The following is a 19,668-nucleotide window of genomic DNA, read 5'->3' as shown; positions in this document are numbered from 1 at the left end:
GGGAGTCAGGTAGAAAGGCAAGGTTTGTGGGTTTCATTAAGGACCTTCTCCTCTCCCCTACCCTGCCACCAAGAATTCAAGCACTGGCTAAAATCCTCACCTCCCATCCCAGTATACATTTTGGAACACCACACACTAGTAATGTTACAGCACTGTTTGTGAGATGGATAATATCCCTAACTGACTTCCCACAGAGCAGCCATTGCCAACCTAGTGCCCTCTACATATTTCGGACTACAACTCCCATCAACCCCAGCCAGTTTAAGAGAACCAAAATGGACAGATCCTTCTCTGCAAACTATGGGGGAGGGGGGAAGCTGTATGTGTAAAGCAGGGGTGGGGAGTCGATGGTCTCCAAAAGCTGTTAGACTCCAACTTCAGTCAGCCCCAGCCAGGATGGCCAATGGCCAGGAGACAATGGGAGCTGTAAGCTAACCGCATACGAAGGGCCACAGGTTCCCCATCCCTGGTTTAAACACCATGTGTATGGATGGGTGTGTGTATGTACATTTATTTGTTATTCTATAAGGCCATTGTTGGTAGCATTGTTTATTAATAAAATGGCAAATCCTTACTTCTCTGCCATTGAAGGTTCCCCATATTCTGACAAATCGTTGGCTATCAAAAAACTGGATGGTGCTGTGCCTTCTGGACAAACGTATAAATACGTGTGGGAGATCACAGCAGGAACTGGTCCTCGAGAGGCTGATCCTCCCTGTCTCACCTATGCCTACTACTCACATGAAAACCTGGTGCAAGACTTCAATTCTGGCCTTATTGGTGCCTTGCTGATATGTAAAAATGGTAATAACATACTTATTATGTTGAACAAACCAGACAGTCTGCAAGTACTAATCAACACTGGGGTTTATCTTTAAAGTCCTTCTACCCTTCAACCCATGAATATTCCTATTTGTTAATATGAGCCTACCTGGACCTTTAGATCTTCTGAAGCCCTTCTCTGGATCCCCCTTCTGAAGGAGGCTCAGAGGGTGGTAAGAGGAGAGTGGGCCTTTTCAGTTGTGGATCCTCATCAGTGGAATACTCTCCCCAGAGAGGTCTGCCTGGCGCCTTCATTGACATCTTTTTGGCACCAGGCAAATACTTATCTCCCCCCCCCCAGGCATTTGATAGATTAAGCATTCTAAGTCTGTATAGGGGTGGTGGTTGTTTTATTAGTTTGTTTTATGATATCATATATTTATTTTGGTTTTAAATGATGCTTGGAGAACTTCGGGCAACAAAGTTACCAATAAATAATATTTACCTGCCATAGTTCCTTGACCTCTTTGCAAAGTAGTTCCTTTTGACAGGACATAATTTATCTTTTAGCAGGCCACTATGTCATGGCCTGCTAGAAGATAAGTCTGTCATTGATGTCTCAGTATAGCAGAGGTGGGGAACCTTTTTCAGCCTGAGGGCCACATTATTTGTTGAGCATCCTTCTAAGGGCCGCATGCCAACAGTGTGCAGTGCAAGAGAGAAGAAGTGGGTGGAGCAACAGATGAGATTATAGTAGGCTAGATTTCAGCCACACTAAAGTCAGAGGCATCTACCCATGCCTACATTTCTCCATTCTCCATCCAGGCAAGTGAGAGGCATTATCACAGTTCGAGGGTTTCCAGCCAGGCAAATGCGCTTGAGTCAGGCACAGAGCAGGGCTAGTGAGGGACACGGGTTGGGAAGAGGGGTGTGGCCTGGTGCTGGGCACAGCCTAAAAGAGCTGAGGGATGGATAGGGAGGCCTGGAGGGCCACATCTGGCTGCCAGGTCTGAGTTTTTCTACCCCTCCAGAATAGGTATAAGATTCTGTTTCAGAAGCTTATATCCCATCTTGGAATTTGAGTCTCGCCTGTCACATATGACTGGGGACTATATCTCTGCTCCTGGAGAGGAGAGCCTGCTTCTGAGGATGAATAGATTGCACTCTTCTAACCCTTCTATTATTTATGTTTGGATTAAAATGTATAGCCTTGAAAAACAGGGCCCAAGGTGGCTCACAACAACTATGATAAAAATCCATTGACAAAAAAGTATCACAGTGAAACAACCCATCCAGTGCTAGACAAAGACATGTTGCTGTCTGGCATGGAACTGAAATGCCACACATCCCTCCCCACTAGGAACAACATCTTTCTAAGGCCACATTCACACCATCCATTTATTCCACTATTATTCCACTTTAAACAGCCGTGGCTTCCCCCAAAGACTCCTAGGAAGTGTAGCGAAGGATGCTGAGAGAAGTTAGTGGACACTACCCTATTCCCCTCACAGAGCTACAATTCCCAGAGTTCCCTGGGAAAAGGTACTCATCGTTAAACTACCCTGGGAACTGAAGCTCTGTCAGGGGAATAGAAGCCCCCTAATTTAGGGTTACCAGGTCTGTTTTTCGGCCAGAGTCTCCAGTTTTTTGGGGGGCCCTCCAGCTCTCCTGCTAGCACCACTTAATCTCCAGACTCTCAGCTTCAATTTTTTTAAAAATTAAGTTTCTAGGTGGTCTGGCTCCCGAGATATACACCAAAACGTCAGCTGCCCCCACGACTGTTTAATCTATTTAACTGATACGACGCTGAAGTTGGTTCCTAGTTCCCAGTTCCTTATTTGCTTGAAAGTTCAAAACACTAAAACAGAAGAGTTGACAGCTACAGCAACTTCAAACCAAACTTAACATGTCTCTGAACCCCAAAATATATGTTGGGATACCCTGTATGATATATCACTGTGATCGGGGGACTCTCCCCATCAGGAATAACAATACATTTATGCAATCAAAATCATCAGGCTTCTGATATTATCATAAATACAAAATGATGTCATAAAATCATAAAAAATAAGTAACTGGGGGTGCCCACCCCAAAATCTACTCTGGGACAGGACAAATCATATACCCTAGGAAAGGGGAGGGTATCCTCTACGAGATGCCACTGCATCCTGCCTGGACCAGAGCTTCTGCTGGGCGCAGGGCACAGAAGAGGACATCTATACGAAAAGCAGAAAAAGACATACAGGAAAAATAAGTAACTGGGGGTGCCCACCCCAAAATCTGCTCTGGGACAGGACAAATCATATACCCCAGGAAAGGGGAGGGTATCCTCTATGAGATGCCACTGTGTCCCGCCTGGCCCAGAGCTTCTCTGGGCGCAGGGCACAGAGGAGAGCATTTATACAAAATCAAAGCAGAAAAAGACATACAGGAAAAATAAGTAACTGGGGGTGCCCACCCCCAAAATCTGCTCTGGGCCAGGACAAATCATACACCCCATGAAAGAGGAGGGTGTCCTCTATGAGATGCCACTGTGTCCCGCCTGACCTAGAGCTTCTGCTGGGCGCAGGGGAAGGATGAGGGCATCTATGAAGACAAAAAAGGGTATAGAATCTTCTTACTCTTACTCATTTCTCAGACCTCTTTCTGAAGTGAAGGGTCAAATCTGTAAAGTTTGGAGCAGCCACATTAAAAGATAAGGGCAGGGCATTCCAGGCAGGGGGTTGCCAACCCTGCTTGGATATGGATGTCTTTGTAGAGGATCCCTAGTCAAGCTTTGCCAACAGCACAATCCAAACTATATCTACTCAGAAGTAAGTCCTGTTGAGTTCTATGTGGGCTTAGTCCCTTAGTACGTGTGTTTAGAATTGCAGCCATCAGGGGCATCCATCTTTACTCCCAAATGCTCCTATCTAACATCTCGACAACACTAGGCTCCTTTCTTCCTACAGTGGCCTTCTGGTGACTGGCCTGGCCTGAAGGCACTTAAACTCTTCTTGCCGAAAGCAAGTAGGCTAGATTAAAGGTTCCCTAACCAGGCTCCATCTTTCAGCTAAGATGTCTAGCTTAATTTCCAGTCAGATATTTTTTTTAATTGTACACTCCAAGCAACTGTGATTGATGCTTAATGTATCATGCTTAATGACATCAGTCGGGCCCACCTCGTGACATCACTTGGGCCCGCCCCGTGACATCACTTGGGCCCACCCTGTGACATCATTCGGGCTCACCCCCATGACATCACTTGGGCCCGCCCCTAAAATCTCAGGTTTTGGGATGCTTCTGACCTGGCAACCCTACCCTAATTACTCTCGGCACCCTTCACAATCTACACTTACCAGGATTCTTTGGGGGAAGCCATGAACATTTCAGGTGGAATAATACTGGAATAAATGTATGGTGTGAATGTGGCCAAAGTCTTCCTGTCCTATTCAGATGCCAAATCTTGCCCCCATTTACCCCTCTCTCATGGTGCCACCTGAAGCAGGCAGGGCATATCCTGAACCTTTCATCATGAACACAGCTAATTCATAACAACCACTTTGCAGCTAGTTCCTCTGCAACTGAGGTTTTGGAGCACATAGTTTCTGACCCTCTTCCCAGCTATACTTGGACTGTTGCAAATTAGGAGTGAATAAATGGATGGACTGTTGATTTTTGTTGTTTTAAATTGCTCACCTGCTTACTGTAAATCCCATACGCGCATCTTCAAACTTGGTATTAGACTTCTCAAGCAATTGTAATTAGACCAGTGCCCCCTTTTTACATTAAGAACAATGGTATAATATATCTCTGGTCTTTCATAGAATTCTCCTTGCTTCTCCTATACATATCTACTGAAAAGTAAGCCCCTTTGATTTCAGTGGGACTTACTGCCAGCCAGGTAAGTGAATATGGGGTTGTAGCCTCAATTGTTAAATGTTAGTCCCAGGAAATCTGAAGGTGCCTGATTTAGCACCATTTCTGAAAGAAAGCAGATCTGGGCATGATCTGGATGGAAGACAGTCTGGGAATCTCACATATACCATTTTGAACTTCTTAAAAGAAGCCAGGAAAACAAATGTAATTAATAAATAATAAATAGTTTAAGGGTGCTGGGGATTTGCAGCTCTGTGAGTGGAAAACCACAGTTCCCAGGATTCTTTGGGAGAAGTCATGTGCTTTAAATGTGCATCTGATATGCTTTAAATGTGTGGTGTGGATCTGCCCTAAAAGGGAAACCCACCTAAATCTTTATCTTGAAAGGGATACACTAGACTGAAAATCTAAAATATATTATCAACTCAGGAATTTTCTGGAGTCCAATAAGGGTTGTAGCTTGGTGGTAGAGCATATGTTTTGCATGCCAGAGGTCCCAGGTTCAATCTTTGGCTTCTCTAGGTAGGGCTGGGAGAGACTCCTGTCTGTCATCCCGGAGAGCTGCTGCCAGTCATTGTCAAGAGCACTAAGCCTGAGGGACTAGATGGTATAAGGCAGTTTCCTATGTTTATCTTTCATTATTTGCATCTTCTTTGACAAAACATTTTTAATTTTTGCTGGTGTCTGTGACAGCTGCCTTCTCCTTTTCCTCCTCTTCTAGGAAGCTTGAATGAAAATGGAACACAGAAACTATTTGACAGGGAATATGTGCTGATGTTTGCTGTGTTTGATGAAAGCAAAAGCTGGCAAAAATTTGCCTCCCTCATGTACACAATCAATGGTTATGCTAATGGAACACTACCAGGTACTGTATGTCCTATTGCCCTATATTGATTTACTTTGCTACAGTGTTTTTAAAACAACAGTTCCAACTACTTTCTTTTGTTTCAGATGTACAGGCCTGTGCTTATGATCGCATCAGTTGGCATTTGATAGGGATGAGTTCTGCCCCTGAGATCTTCTCCGTCCATTTCAATGGACAAACCTTGGAACAAAACCACTATAAAGTGTCAACTGTCAACCTTGTTGCAGGTGCATCAGCAACAGCAAATATGTCTGTGAGCAGGACGGGAAAGTGGCTCATATCTTCTCTTATTGAAAAGCATCTGGAAGGCAAGGAGATCTTTATTATGCTGGCATTTGTGCAACCACAGCCTTAAGTTCCTTCTCTCATGTGGAAGTCATACAAATTTGAAAAATCATCATAACAATGGCAGCACTTGTGATGGTGGTGATAGTGAGGGTGTGACGCGTCCTTCCCTGGCTCTCCCTGTCAGGTTCCTACCTGCAAGTGTCTACTGCCTGTCACTAGGCACCACCAGGGACTCCACCAGTCTGGACCGCTCTCTCTTATGGTTTACCTATCCGCTCTAGCACAGATCTCAACAGATCCCCCTGCTAGGCAACCACCAGTAACATCCCAATACTAGTATTCCCAGAGACTCTGAATACTGGTATTGTTATTCTCTTCACCGCTGCCACCATTTGTTACAGTTCCCCTTCAGCCTTGGTCATTACCTTACCCTCCCTTCTGGTCTGTGAAACCCCAGCCAAGGATCAGGCTTTTGGTAAACCAAATTAAGTATTTATTACAAATAACAAAGCTAACAAGATTAACAAGATTTCTTCTTAAGGCACATAAGCATATGGTTTTACTCAATACTAATCCGAACTCCACCTCCCTCCTTCTTCACGCTCGCCTGGCAAACAACTCTCTCAAATTCACACCACATCCACCTATCAACATCCACCTCTTTCTCTTCTCCCCCCCCAGATTCCACTCTCACTCTTCCTTTTATACATTCAGCCATTTTAAACACTCAGCCAATCATCTCGCATTCTACTGCCCATTCACTCCCCCTCTTTCACTCCACTTACCATGTATCTTCTAAAACAACAACACTTACCATATATACATTAATATAGGAACATCACATTTCCCCCCCCCCTTAAACAACAGCAGGGTATTATTCCTGTTCCAGGATTTATACGTCGCGTTAACAAATAAAAGTCTCTATGGGGAAAATGTCTTTCTTTGTTCCTCTGCCTGATCACGTCACTGCAGTCCCAGCCACTTGCCTGGAAAGTCCATCGGCCAGTACATTGTCCTTGCCTTTTATGAACTGGAAGTCCACTTGATAGTCCTGTAGGGCCCAGGACCACCTCTGCAGCATAGTGTTATGGTTTTTCATAGTCTGCAACCATAACAAGGCCCGATGATCCGTAGTCACTGTGAATCTTCGTCCCCACACGTATGGGCGCAACTTGTTCAGTCCCCACACGACCGCTAGGCACTCCTTCTGGACCGATGAATAGTTTTTCTCCCTCGGCGTCAGCTTGCGACTCAGGTACGCCACTGGATGTCTGGTGCCTTCCCTCTCCTGTAGCAAGACGACTCCCAGCGCGAGGTCCGACTCATCTGTAGCCACGATGAATGGTTTCTCATAGTCTGGTGCTATTAATATGGGTCCTTGGCACAAGGCTTGGTTCAGTAGATCAAAAGCCTTCTGACATTCATCCGTCCATACCACACACTCAGAACACTTCTTCTTTGTTAATTCATGCAAGGGGGTTGCTATTTCCCCAAAATTTCTCACAAACTTCCTATAAAATCCAGCCACACCCAGAAATGCCCTTACTTGTTTTTTGGTTAAGGGGATCGGCCACGCTTGTATTGCCTCCACCTTGCTCCATAAGGGGGTGATTTTCCCACTCCCCACCTTATGTCCTAAATAGATCACTTCCTTTAGTCCAAACTGGCATTTCTTAGCTTTTATTGTGAGGCCTGCTTTCCTTAAGGGCTCCAATACTGTTGTCAGGTGTTGGACATGCTCAGGCACCGACTTGCTAAAAATGGCCACGTCATCAATATAGGCCACTGCAAAATCTGACATGCCTCGCAACACAGTATTGATTAGCCTCTGAAATGAACTTGGTGAGTTCCTTAGTCCCATGGGTAAGGTCACAAACTCATATAACCCATCTGGTGTACTGAAGGCAGTTTTGTCTCTGGATTGCTCGTCTAGTTCCATTTGCCAAAATCCTTTACAGAGATCTAGTGTAGAGATAATGGTTGCTGCCCCCAATAACTCTAACATAGCGTCTACCCTAGGCATAGGATACGCATCTGGGACAGTAATTTTATTGATTAGCCGATAATCAATGCAAAACCTTGTCGTTCCATCTTTTTCCGGAACCAGGACAATACTTGAGGCCCAGGGACTGATGGATTCCCTGATCACTCCTAATTCCAGCATATCTTCCACCTCCTTTTTGATCTCATTCAAAACTTCCCATTTGCACGGTACGGAACAGATCTGATTGGGGCATGATCTCCAGTATCAATGGAATGTATAACTATACTGGTTCGGCCAGGTTTGTTGCTAAAGAGATTCCTATAGGTTTTCAAAACTCTCAGAATCTCTTCTTTTACTTCCTCCTCTACCTCCTCTGACCATTCCACTTGATCTACCCCTCCTTTGTCTTTGCTTTCCTGTACCAAATCTGGAAGTTCAGGCCCACTTCCCTCAGGGAATAAGGTAACTTGCAACACCTGTGCATCCCTGGTATGGTAAGGCTTCAACATATTTACATGACCCACTTTGCTTTTGTTTAATTGGTCTGTGGTGATTACATATGTCACTGTGTCAAGCCTTTCTCTGATGGTATATGGTCCTTCCCAGTTAGCCTGTAATTTGTCATGTTTCCTGGGTATGAACGCCATAACCATATCTCCCACATCATACACACGTTCTCTGGCTGTTCTGTCATACCAGTAACTTTGCTTCTCCTGTGCATGACTCAAATTCTCTTTCACTACTTCCATCATTGATGTTAATTTATTGCGGAATTCCAATACAAAATCTACTACAGAAGTTTTGTACTCTCCCAGAGTTCCTTCCCATGAATTTTTTAGCAGTTCCAAAGGTCCCCTCACTTTTCTAGTAAACATTAGTTCAAAGGGTGAGAAGCCTGTTGACTCCTGAGGGACTTCTCTGTATGCAAATAAGAAGCATCCCAAACGTTCATCCCAGTCTTGTGGGTGATCTTGAACATAGCTTCTTATCATGCCCTTCAAAACTCTATTGAATCTCTCAGTTAGCCCATTAGTGGCGGGATGGTAAGTAGTGGTCTTTAGATGTTTTAGACCACAACATTTCCACATACATTGCATCACTTCTCCCATGAATACACTGCCTTGATCTGTCAGCACTTCATGAGGGAAACCCAGCCTCATAAAGATTTTTAATAAAGCCTCCGCCACTACAGGGGCTTCTACAGATCTCAGTGCTTCTGCGTCTGGGTACCTGGTGGCAAAATCCACCACCACCACTAGATATTTCTTGCCATGCCTTGTGGGTTTGGAAAAAGGGCCCACCAAATCTATTCCCACTCTATAAAAGGGTTGTCCAATTATAGGAAGGGGCTTTAAGGGTGCCTTGGTCTTTACTTCACTCTTTCCCACCTTTTGGCATATTCCACAAGATAGACAATGTTGTTTTACATCCTTGGAGATATTTGGCCAATAATAATGTGCAGCCAATCTCCTTTTGGTCTTTTTTATTCCCAGATGTCCTGCACATGGGACATCGTGGGCTACCTCTAGCAATCTGGTTCTGTATTTGCTAGGTACTATCAATTGCTTCACCGGTTCACATTCATCCTTTCTCTCAGCAGGCATCCACAGTCTATATAAAATCCCATTCTCACACACAACTTGATTCCTCAGTTTGTCAGTGAAAGGAATCTGTTGGGTCAGGGCTTGTTCCTTTACCTGCTTCAAACTGATATCTTTATGCAGCTCTTCCCTGAATTGCTCTGCTTCTTCCCCAGAGACCACTTGATACAGTTTGTCTTCTTCAGCAGGCCTGCTAGTGGTTGCTATGGTGACCTGAGGCTGGTTAACAGATTCCACCCTGTTTGTTTCAGCCCCCCTTAATATGGCTTCTTTTTCTCTGCCAATTTGCTGTCTGGTCACTACATAGATCTTTCCTTGGGCGCCCATTACATCCCTTCCCAGTATTACTGGTTCTTGTTGCTGGGCATTAATGCCTACTTTATATCGGCCCTCTCGGCCTCTCCAAGCCATATCCACCAGGGCCACAGGCAAACTTTCTGGTTGACCTCTCACTCCTTGGATAGTCACAGTTTCCTGAGGTAATATTACCTCAGATTTTATTAAATCTGGCCTCAGTAATGTCTGAGCGGCACCAGTATCAAGCAATGCCCAATAATTTGCCCCTTGTACACTCACTTCCTCTCTCAGACTTGAATCAAGGTCTGTTACTTCTGTCCAGTTTATCTGGCAAAACTGAACCTTTTTCGCTGTTTCTAAAGCCTTGGGCTCTGTTTTCACTACCCTTGTCTGAGCAGGATTACTAATGGGGTTGGCAACCTCACATTGAAAACGTAGGTGCCCCGGTCTACCACATTTGTAGCATAATTTCTCCTCACTTTTAGGGTACACAGATCCACTCTGGGGTGTCCTGTGCCCTTCAGATTTTACTGGAGGACTCACTCACTGTGGTACCACATCCCTTCTGCCAGCACTATATGGTCTGGGTTTAAACTCTCTTGATGTTTTCCCCACCCAGACAGTTCTATTGGAGGCGAAGTGATCCGCCATCTCTGCGGCCTCCTGCACAGATGTAGGGGAACGGTCTTTGACCAGGAGCCTTATTTCTGGTGGTAACTGATGGTATAATTGATCCAGTATCATGAGGCTTTTCACCTCTTCCACTGACTGAGCTTTGGCACTACTCATCCACTTTCCAAATATATCCATCATTTTTGCTCCCAGTTCCACAAAATACCTCCCTGCTTGGATCTGACAGTTTCTGAATAATTTTCTAAAGTAGTCAGGTCCCAGTCTGAACCTTTTGTATACTGCCTCTTTAAACTCAGCATAGGTGACGGGCCTGTCTGAGGGGAAATATTGGTATACCTCAGCCAATTCCCCTTTAATCAGGTTTGATAAATACTGCATGTATTTATCTTCAGGTAGCCCCCACAACTGAGCTGCTTTTTCAAAGGTGCTGAGGTAAATTTGAGGATCTTGACCAGGCTCATAGACAGCAAAGTCCTTTGGAGTAATTTTTATTTTTGCTCCATCTCTCTCTTTCCTTGTCCCCTCAGAGTGAAATTTCTATCTATCAAATTTTAACTTTTCTACTTTTAATTCAGCATCCAATGCTCGTTGCTTCTCCCTCTCCTCAAACCCCAATCTCATTCTCTCAATTTCCAACTCCCTCTGTTTTTCCTTCTCTGCACCTTCCATCCTCAATCTCTCAGCTTCCAACTCCTGCTGTTTATCTTTTTCCTCAGCCTCAAAGACCCGCTGCTTTTCTTTCTCATCAGCCTCCCATCTTAACTTCTCTCTCAAGTACTCTATATAAGCGGGATTGCTTAAATATCCTTCTGGGGTCTCTTCTCTGACAGGTTGTTTTTGCTGGGCAGTTGCAAATCCTATAAGTGCTACCCTCAATTCATCTACCCCTTTACCCTCGTGAGGTAAATTGAATGTTATGCACTTCTCCACCAGCTCCTCTCTTTTCATTTTTATGTATTCAGCCATGGTGTTTGAGTTCACTCACTCTTTGCCACACACTCTTTGCCAGTCACTCTCACAAGAAATCTTGTTTTGTTATTTCTGTTTGCCACACCACTGTTCTGGATTCTCTAGTATTCGTATCTGGATTCTCTGTTGTTCGTATCCCACCGCTACTGACACCACATGTGACGCGTCCTTCCCTGGCTCTCCCTGTCAGGTTCCTACCTGCACGTGGCTACTGCCTGTCACTAGGCACCACCAGGGACTCCACCAGTCCGGACCGCTCTCTCTTATGGTTTACCTATCCGCTCTAGCACAGATCTCAACAGATCCCCCTGCTAGGCAACCACCAGTAACGTCCCAATACTAGTATTCCCAGAGACTCTGAATACTGGTATTGTTATTCTCTTCACCGCTGCCACCATTTGTTACAGTTCCCCTTCAGCCTTGGTCATTACCTTACCCTCCCTTCTGGTCTGTGAAACCCCAGCCAAGGATCAGGCCTTTGGTAAACCAAATTAAGTATTTATTACAAATAACAAAGCTAACAAGTTTAACAAGATTTCTTCTTAAGGCACATAAGCATATGGTTTTACTCAATACTAATCCGAACTCCACCTCCCTCCTTCTTCACGCTCTCCTGGCAAACAACTCTCTCAAATTCACACCACATCCACCTATCAACATCCACCTCTTTCTCTTCTCCCCCCCCAGATTCCACTCTCACTCTTCCTTTTATACATTCAGCCATTTTAAACACTCAGCCAATCATCTCGCATTCTACTGCCCATTCACTCCCCCTCTTTCACTCCACTTACCATGTATCTTCTAAAACAACAACACTTACCATATATACATTAATATAGGAACATCACAGAGGGCTAGTAGAAGAATCTGGCCATTAGACCGGCAGTTTACAGAAGTGACTACAGAGCAATAAGACACCTGCAGCTACAATCTCATTTTGTGTGGGTTAGTGGCAGTGTGCTCAAAGTGTGTGATCCTGTGTGCAGTGGCCTTTGTCAATAACTGGCTCACCACTGCAATATATAATGATTCCAAGTGGACACCATCTGCCTAGATAGTCATGAACTCTTGGATATGTTATTACTTATGCTGACAATTTGTAATAGGGAGGAAGATCCAAATGTCTTTATCTTGTTGGTCAAGTACAAATGTTATTATTAGGGGTACAATCTTTAATTGGTTTAGTAAATAGATTAAAAAGGAATGTTTTAGTAGATTAATCAGTGTGGGTCACTTTTTGCTCATGAGGGCACATTGGTGAAGCTGTAAGCAAGGGGCAACTTGTTAATTTGTTATGGCTATTTTGGTTCTGGTGTGCCTATAATAATGAATGAAAAAAAGAAAATATTAAGAGATGTCTGTTTCTTCTAACAGTAAATGTTAGTCTTTGAAAGGCTCTGTCACACCAAAACAAATAAGGTAGTATACAATTATGCCATTCTGAGAATGGGAGGAGTCCTTCCATTTGCAGAAGAGGTTTTTTAAAAAAAAATGGGTGGTGCCCTCTGCTGATGGAAGAGGAACGAAGGCAATATTCACTGATTTCCCCTGAAACCTCCCAGGCTGTTCTGGAATGTCTCCCCAACCCCCTCTGGGGTGATTGGGGCTGTACAGAGGAGGGGGTGTTGATGAAAATCTTATCCTCCTTTCTGTTAGTGGAAGGCAACTGTTGGATCAAAAGCCCGTGAATGGAAGGTCACATTTGGATTCCACACATAGTTTACACCACAGGTGTGTGATTCAACATGGGTTATCATGGTTGTGATATTTTACACCCTAAAAGAGTGGTGAATGGCTCGTACATTTCTTTTGTGGGCTAAAGAGGAAGAGATTTTAGTCCGGGCAGGAGAGAGATCCACATCTTTTACAGGCCTCTTTAAAAATCAGAAATATAAAATACATACCTTAACTTTCATCTGGCTTGGCTGAAAGCAAACATGAAAAGTACTGGGACATAAACATTTCTTAACAACTAACAGTCATCACCTGTCTTTCCAGCTGGAATGCATGGTTACCTCAACATAGAAGACTGTGGAAAACCAGACACTTTAACGAGGAAATTATCCTATAAAGAGTTGCGGATGGTTAAGAACTGGGATTATTTCATTGCTGCTGAAGAAGTGATCTGGGATTATGCTCAGGAAATTCCTGACACTGTTGATAGGTAACATGGTGGAATATGTTAAGGGAGGGAGGGTGTAGTGAAATAGGTTCCTAAGCCTTAGAACTCTGCAGTTCTGCCCTGCTTGGTTGATTTTAAATGTCAAGGTTCCACCACAAACAAGGGCTTGGTAACATGGTCATTAGCTGAGGAAATGAGTTGGCAGGGAGTTAGAGCAGCAACAGCAGTTTTGTAGGAAACTTCATAAATAGTTTCTATTCAGCATGAATCAGTCTCTTGCTCCTGAATTTAAATTGTTTTAAATTGTGTTTTAAATTGTTTTTAAAATATGTGTTTTTAAATTTGTATATTTGTTTTTAATGTTTTTAGTTATTGTAAACCGCTCAGAGAGCTTTGGCTATGGGGCGGTATATAAATACAATCAATCAATCAATCAATCAATCAATTCCTCTCCCATCCCATATATTAGGGGTATAGAAATGCAGGGTGCTATTTACATTCTTAGATCCTTAAATCTCTATATCCCTATGGAAATTATATTCCTTTTCTGTATAACAGGAAGAACAAAAGAGGAATTTAGGAAATGCAGCAGGTATGGCAGAAGTGTTGCACAGAAAAGCATTTGGGTACCAAAGATGCTATTTGACTTTTCCTGAAAACTCTTCATCACCTCATTCCCATTTTCTTTGCAAATTTTGTTCATTTTTATTCATTCATGATTTTAAAGACCCTACCAGAGGATCTATGTATTATTTATATCTTCAAGGGGAGATTCCCATGCTCCTGTTTCAGTGTTCACCTGAAACCCTTTGAGTAGAAAAAGTTTAAAGCTCCTTTTCCTCTCCCATCAGTTCTTCTAGCAGAGCAATTTGTCTTGCTTTAGAGAAGATAGTCCTCAGGCTATTTGTAGGACTGTCAGAGGACAGTCCTCTGTGTGAAAGTGTTTTCTCATACAAGGGCTATCCAGTCCAAGTCTAGTTTAAAGATAAAAAGCCATAAAAGTGGAGAGCACGTGACTTGAAGTTGCCCATCAGCAATCGGCTCCTGGACAGCAAACTGGACAGGCACACAGGCCACCTGGTAACAGTCTTCCCCACTATGATGAAGCATCCTGCATTTAAATTGCAGTAATTCTTTCTAAACTTGCGTCTTGGCATATGAATTAGCATATGCAAATTGTATGCAAATAAACGCCATCTTTTGTCCTCTTTTTTTGGTGATGCATTTCTTCATTTTTAGCAATGCAGCAGTAGCCACCCAAACTTCTTCTTTCAAAACTGCAACTCCTGAGGCAGGTTTGCATTAAAACCAATAACTGTGAGAACTTCGCAACAAATATTTGCCTGAACTGTCTAGTTCAGGGAATTCCCCACACCCTATATAATTCCCCCCTTCGAATTCTGTAAACTAATGTAATGCTATCATTTTCTGGGTTTTTGTTTTTAATCATTTTGACCCAGTCTTTCTTGGTGCTATGTTTCCTGAACAAAGCAAGAATTAATATGTGGCTACCTCCAAATACAGCAACAACACTGCAGTGTTCTTTTCCATAAGAGAATATAATTTTATATTTGAAAGGACATTGCCTTCTGCTTGGTGACATGAGTGAACTAATAACTATATAAGTTTATTTATTTATTCAATTTATATCCTGCCCTTCCGCCCAGGATGAACAACCAGAACTACAGGACATATGAGCTGTGACTTAAAATGAACATGTTGGATATAAGAAGTTCATTAAAAAAAATTGTGCAAACTTATAAGAACACAAGAAGGATATAAATGTTGATAACTTTTAATTAAAATGATTTCAATCCATTCAATGGGTCATTTTAAAAAATTGTCATGTATCATACAGCCTGGGCCCATGTTTGCCAAGGGCAAAGGGTATTATGTCCCAGTCTTTTGAAAATGCAGGGCAAACAGCGATCTAGGTTATACCACAGCTTACCCCAAAAGGAACGTGATTTGTTGTGGGAGAATCTCATGCCGTTACCACACTTTTTGCACTGCAGACTCTTGCCTGACATAGATTGTAATTCATTTGCACAGATTGGCTATAGTGAGTGTGCAAAACACTGCAGCTGTGTTTATGAAGCAGAGTATAGTTTCCAAATCGTGTGAAGTATTAGTTCCCTTCTATTTAGCACTGATTAGGCCTCATCTTGAGTACTGCATCCAGTTCTAGTCTCCACACTTCAAGAAGGATGCAGACAAACTGGAACAGGTTCAGAGGAGGGCGACAAGGATGATCAGGGGACTGGAAACAAAGCCCTATGAGGAGAGACTGAAAGAACTGGGCATGTTTAGCCTGGAAAAGACTGAGAGGAGATATGATAGTACTGTTCAAGCACATGAAAGGTTGTCACACAGAGGAGGGCCGGGATCTCTTCTCGATCATCCCAGGGTGCAGGACACGGAATAATGGGCTCAAGTTGCAGGAATCCAGATTTTCACTGGACATCAAGAAAAACTTCCTTACTGTTAGAGCCATACCACAACGGAATCAATTACCTAGAAAGGTAGTGGACTCTCCGACACTGGAGGCATTCAAGAAGCAGATGGACAGCCATCTGTTGGGAATGCTTTGACTTGGATTCCTGTACTGAGCAGGGGGTTGGACTTGATGGCCTTATAGGCCCCTTCTGACTCTACTATTCTATGATTCTATAGACTGCATCTAGCAGTTTGGTAGCACAACCCTTTTGTTACTCTGCTTATACTCTACTTTTTACTGGAGCCTTGTTGAGTTACTATAATGCATATAAGAGGTGTCAATTTCTTTTGGGAGTACATCTCCCTATTGAGTGATCCTGCTCATTTTCTTTCTTTTCCCAATTTTAAAGAAAATATAAAGCTCAATATCTGGAAAATTTTTCAAATCTCATTGGCAATAAGTACAAAAAGGCTGTCTTCAGACAATATAAAGACGCCAGCTTCAGCAAACGCACAGAAACTGTATCGTCCAAAGAACGTGGAATTCTGGGCCCTGTTATCAGAGCTGAGGTCAGGGATCAGATAAAGGTAAGTATTGAAGATCCAGAAAAAAGTACATAGTCTAAAATGCCATTTTATTTAATTCATGCACAGGACTTAGCCTATATGCATTTTGGTTATCCAAAATTACAAATTATCTGTATTTATATTGAGTTGGATTTAACCTAAGCTAGTTGTACCCAGTTCCTCTTGAAATCTATGTGGTTTAAGTGATGACCAACTTTTCTCAATTATTTCAGTGGAACCTAAGTGCCACTGATTTAGGTTGGACCCAGCCCACTGTCTCTCCTTTGCAGATCTGTGTTGGTGATAACTCTCTGCATAAAACTCCCCCGTTCCTCTGTGAATCTCATTAGCCAAATATTTATTTGTTCTGCATGTGCAATATTCATGTCATTCCCTCTAGTAGTGAACTCAAGTAGTTGAGTTCCTCTCAGTTTAGAAATGAAACTTCGCCATAGAAAAATTAAGCATTGGGTTCTGCTTTCTTGAGGACTCCCTAGGTACACAGAAGTATATAAGTTTGATAAGGATAAAAATGACTTGACAAGCACTGTGAGGTCCCACGATTTATAGAACATTGATGTGAGTTGATTCAAAATGTGAACTGAGTGGAATTTCTCCCCGATCCCTAGTGTGTATATGTGTAGATATAGATATAGCTATCTGCTACTCAGGATAATACTTCTAATACTTCTGATGAAGTAGATTGTAGTCCAGAAAAGTTTATGCCATAATAAATGTGTTAAGTCTTTAAGGTACCACAAGATTGCTGTTTAGACTGCAAGGGGCTAACCTGGTTTCCTTTCTGTAAATTGTTACAACTACAGATGCTAGTTGCAGCAATTAACATAAGATTTTTTTCTTTGAATTTTCTGTAAATTAGAGCTTATACTTCTTCCTTCCTACCATTGGTTTCTTGAAGGCAGAAATTTTCCCTAATATAAAAACAAGCCAGAATTTTTTAAATGGAAGCTGTCATGTCAAAAATGGAAAAGTCCATTTCCAAAAATTACTCATTCTTAAGTGGGGTGAACCAATGCTCCAGGCAGGATTATATACCTTTGCCCAGATCTAACAATGGTCTTGTGGCTTGATCATTTGATACTAGTAGCAATTAACAAGAGCTTCACTCTTTGGGATCTGTCTGAATGAATGACATACAAGAACAAAAACAACTGATAAAATCAAGGATTTCTCTTGGTAACAGTATTTGTCTGCTTGCTGTTTAACAGTGCTGCAGCTCAATTCATATTGCATGCTTTTTTACAATTGCTGTTAGAAATTATTTATTAGTTGCATTCCTCTGATTGTCTTGTTTGGTTTTATGGCTTCCTGTACACCCTCCTGGATACATTTAGTAGAAGAGTATGGAATTGTTGTTGTTGTTGTTGTTGTTGCTAACCTCTTGTATAAAGGCTATCATTACTGTATATTCTCTACCTACATTTTAAACAGATTGTATTCAAAAATATGGCCAGTCAACCTTACAGTATTTATGTGCATGGAGTGACACTTTCAAAGGAGGCTGAAGGAGTTATTTATCCTTCAGATTCTAAAGGTTGGTTATTAATTATTTCTGCCCAGATTCCTTCCAGTCTTTCTTATTGTGACAAAATTATATTTATTGCAATAGCTTCCTAGCAGTCCATACAAGACAGCTGGTCCTGTTGCAATTTCTAAACAGATTTCTTAAAAGGGCATTCCTTTTGAAGGGCTTTTAAGCTAACTATAAAGTAAGTAGCATCCAAAAATACCAGTGTGGGCATGGAGGTGGCAATCTGACACTACTGCCACTGCACTCCTGCTTTCCCCCTCTCCTTCCTAGTAACTGGCAGCAACTCATGGTGGTGGGAAGCCAGGTCAGCAATGCAGCACTGCCCATGCCACTCCACCAGCCACTACTGTGAAGGGATGTTCATCTTGTCCTTTGCTTCAGGCAGCAACTTTTCTTGGGCTGGCCCTGATTAAGAAAGTGATGTTAGCACAACAATCCAATGGGAGAGGCATAGAAGAGAGAGCCTGACTGATTGCTTTCATTCTGCTGTTCACCTTCTGCTTGACAAAAAATAATAATAATAATCCACTATGTGAATTCATGCATTACTCCAGGAAAGGAGACATGTTTCAGATGTAGCAGGAAAAAGCACAAAAACTCATTCTGAAAGGGGTTTGCAGACAGTGTTTACACATTACACAGGGTAATTGCCATTTGCTTCTGGTCTTATTGCATTGCTCTTACTCCATTTATGTTCTCCATTCAGAGAACAGCACTCAGGGTAAAGCAGTCCAACCAGGGGAAACTTACACATATCATTGGACTGTACTTGACACGGATGAACCTACAACTAAGGATGCTCAGTGTATCACCAGATTATATCATAGTGCTGTGGATGTGACAAGGGATATTGCCTCTGGACTGATTGGACCCCTTCTGGTTTGTAAACGCAAGGCACTCAACAAGAAGGGGATACAGGTACTCTCAAGTATTGCATGCTCAGAGAGAGACAGATGATAACTATATGCTACTACCTCCCGGTTCAGCGGCAGTATGCCAATAAAGTACCAGTTCTGGTGAACAACAGTAGTGTAGTTTTTCCCAGAAGAATTTGATTGGCCACTGTGGGAAACAGCATGTATATTTGTATATTTGTTTTAAATGTTTTTAATTGTTGTAAACTGCCCAGAGAGCTTCGGCTATGGGGCGGTATACAAATGTAATAAATAATAATAATAATTTAGGCTTTGGTATGATCCATCCGAGCTCTTCTTAGGCTCTTGAGGCCAAACAAGATATGAAGCTAATAGCATGAATTCAATTAATGTGCTGATATTTGTTATGTCAATGGCATCTGTGAAGAAGCCTGAGCAGCCTCAGAACCATGTGAGGATGTAGGGAGATGGGGAATTTAATTCTTTCTCCCTTTGCAACAGTCCTGACGAAAATCCCCTCTCCAAGCTGCTAATGCATTTCCAAGCTAGTCTCATAGGAAATGCCTGGACAAAAACATTTTTTGTCCAGCATTGGAATGGTACCAAGAGTTGGTGCTGTGTGAGCTTCCATGGGGAGGACATTACATATATAACTGCCATGTGACCCACTCTGGCACCTTATGGTGAAGATTGGATAATAAATCAAATAAATAATATATTAATAATAATCAACAAAAAGGCTCCCTCCCTCATTACCACCTGCCTGATTTCAGGGGTGGGGGAACCCAGAGGGAGGCCTCAGATAATGACTGTAGCATTTGGGCAGGCTCATGTCGTACTTGGGTCCTAAGTTGTTTAT

The 19,668-nt window shown here is 42.6% G+C and overlaps 1 protein-coding gene across 1 annotated transcript in view; it reads left to right on the top strand.

The window, feature by feature from the left end:
* F5 (coagulation factor V) overlaps positions 1–19,668 on the top strand; it is a 64,504-nt gene that overhangs the window by 8,666 nt on the left and 36,170 nt on the right. The window contains exons 4-10 of the mRNA XM_061628296.1: positions 592–804; positions 5,342–5,485; positions 5,572–5,793; positions 13,256–13,421; positions 16,226–16,403; positions 17,835–17,937; positions 18,641–18,852. Coding sequence (XP_061484280.1) covers positions 592–804; positions 5,342–5,485; positions 5,572–5,793; positions 13,256–13,421; positions 16,226–16,403; positions 17,835–17,937; positions 18,641–18,852 — 1,238 coding nt within the window. The remainder of the gene's footprint in view (positions 1–591; positions 805–5,341; positions 5,486–5,571; positions 5,794–13,255; positions 13,422–16,225; positions 16,404–17,834; positions 17,938–18,640; positions 18,853–19,668) is intronic.

Source organism: Rhineura floridana, chromosome 5, assembly GCF_030035675.1.
Source record: "Rhineura floridana isolate rRhiFlo1 chromosome 5, rRhiFlo1.hap2, whole genome shotgun sequence".
Classification (NCBI taxonomy): Eukaryota; Metazoa; Chordata; class Lepidosauria; order Squamata; family Rhineuridae; genus Rhineura; species Rhineura floridana.
Note: the sequence above shows the minus strand (reverse complement) of the source record. Positions and strands in the feature narration are given on the sequence as shown.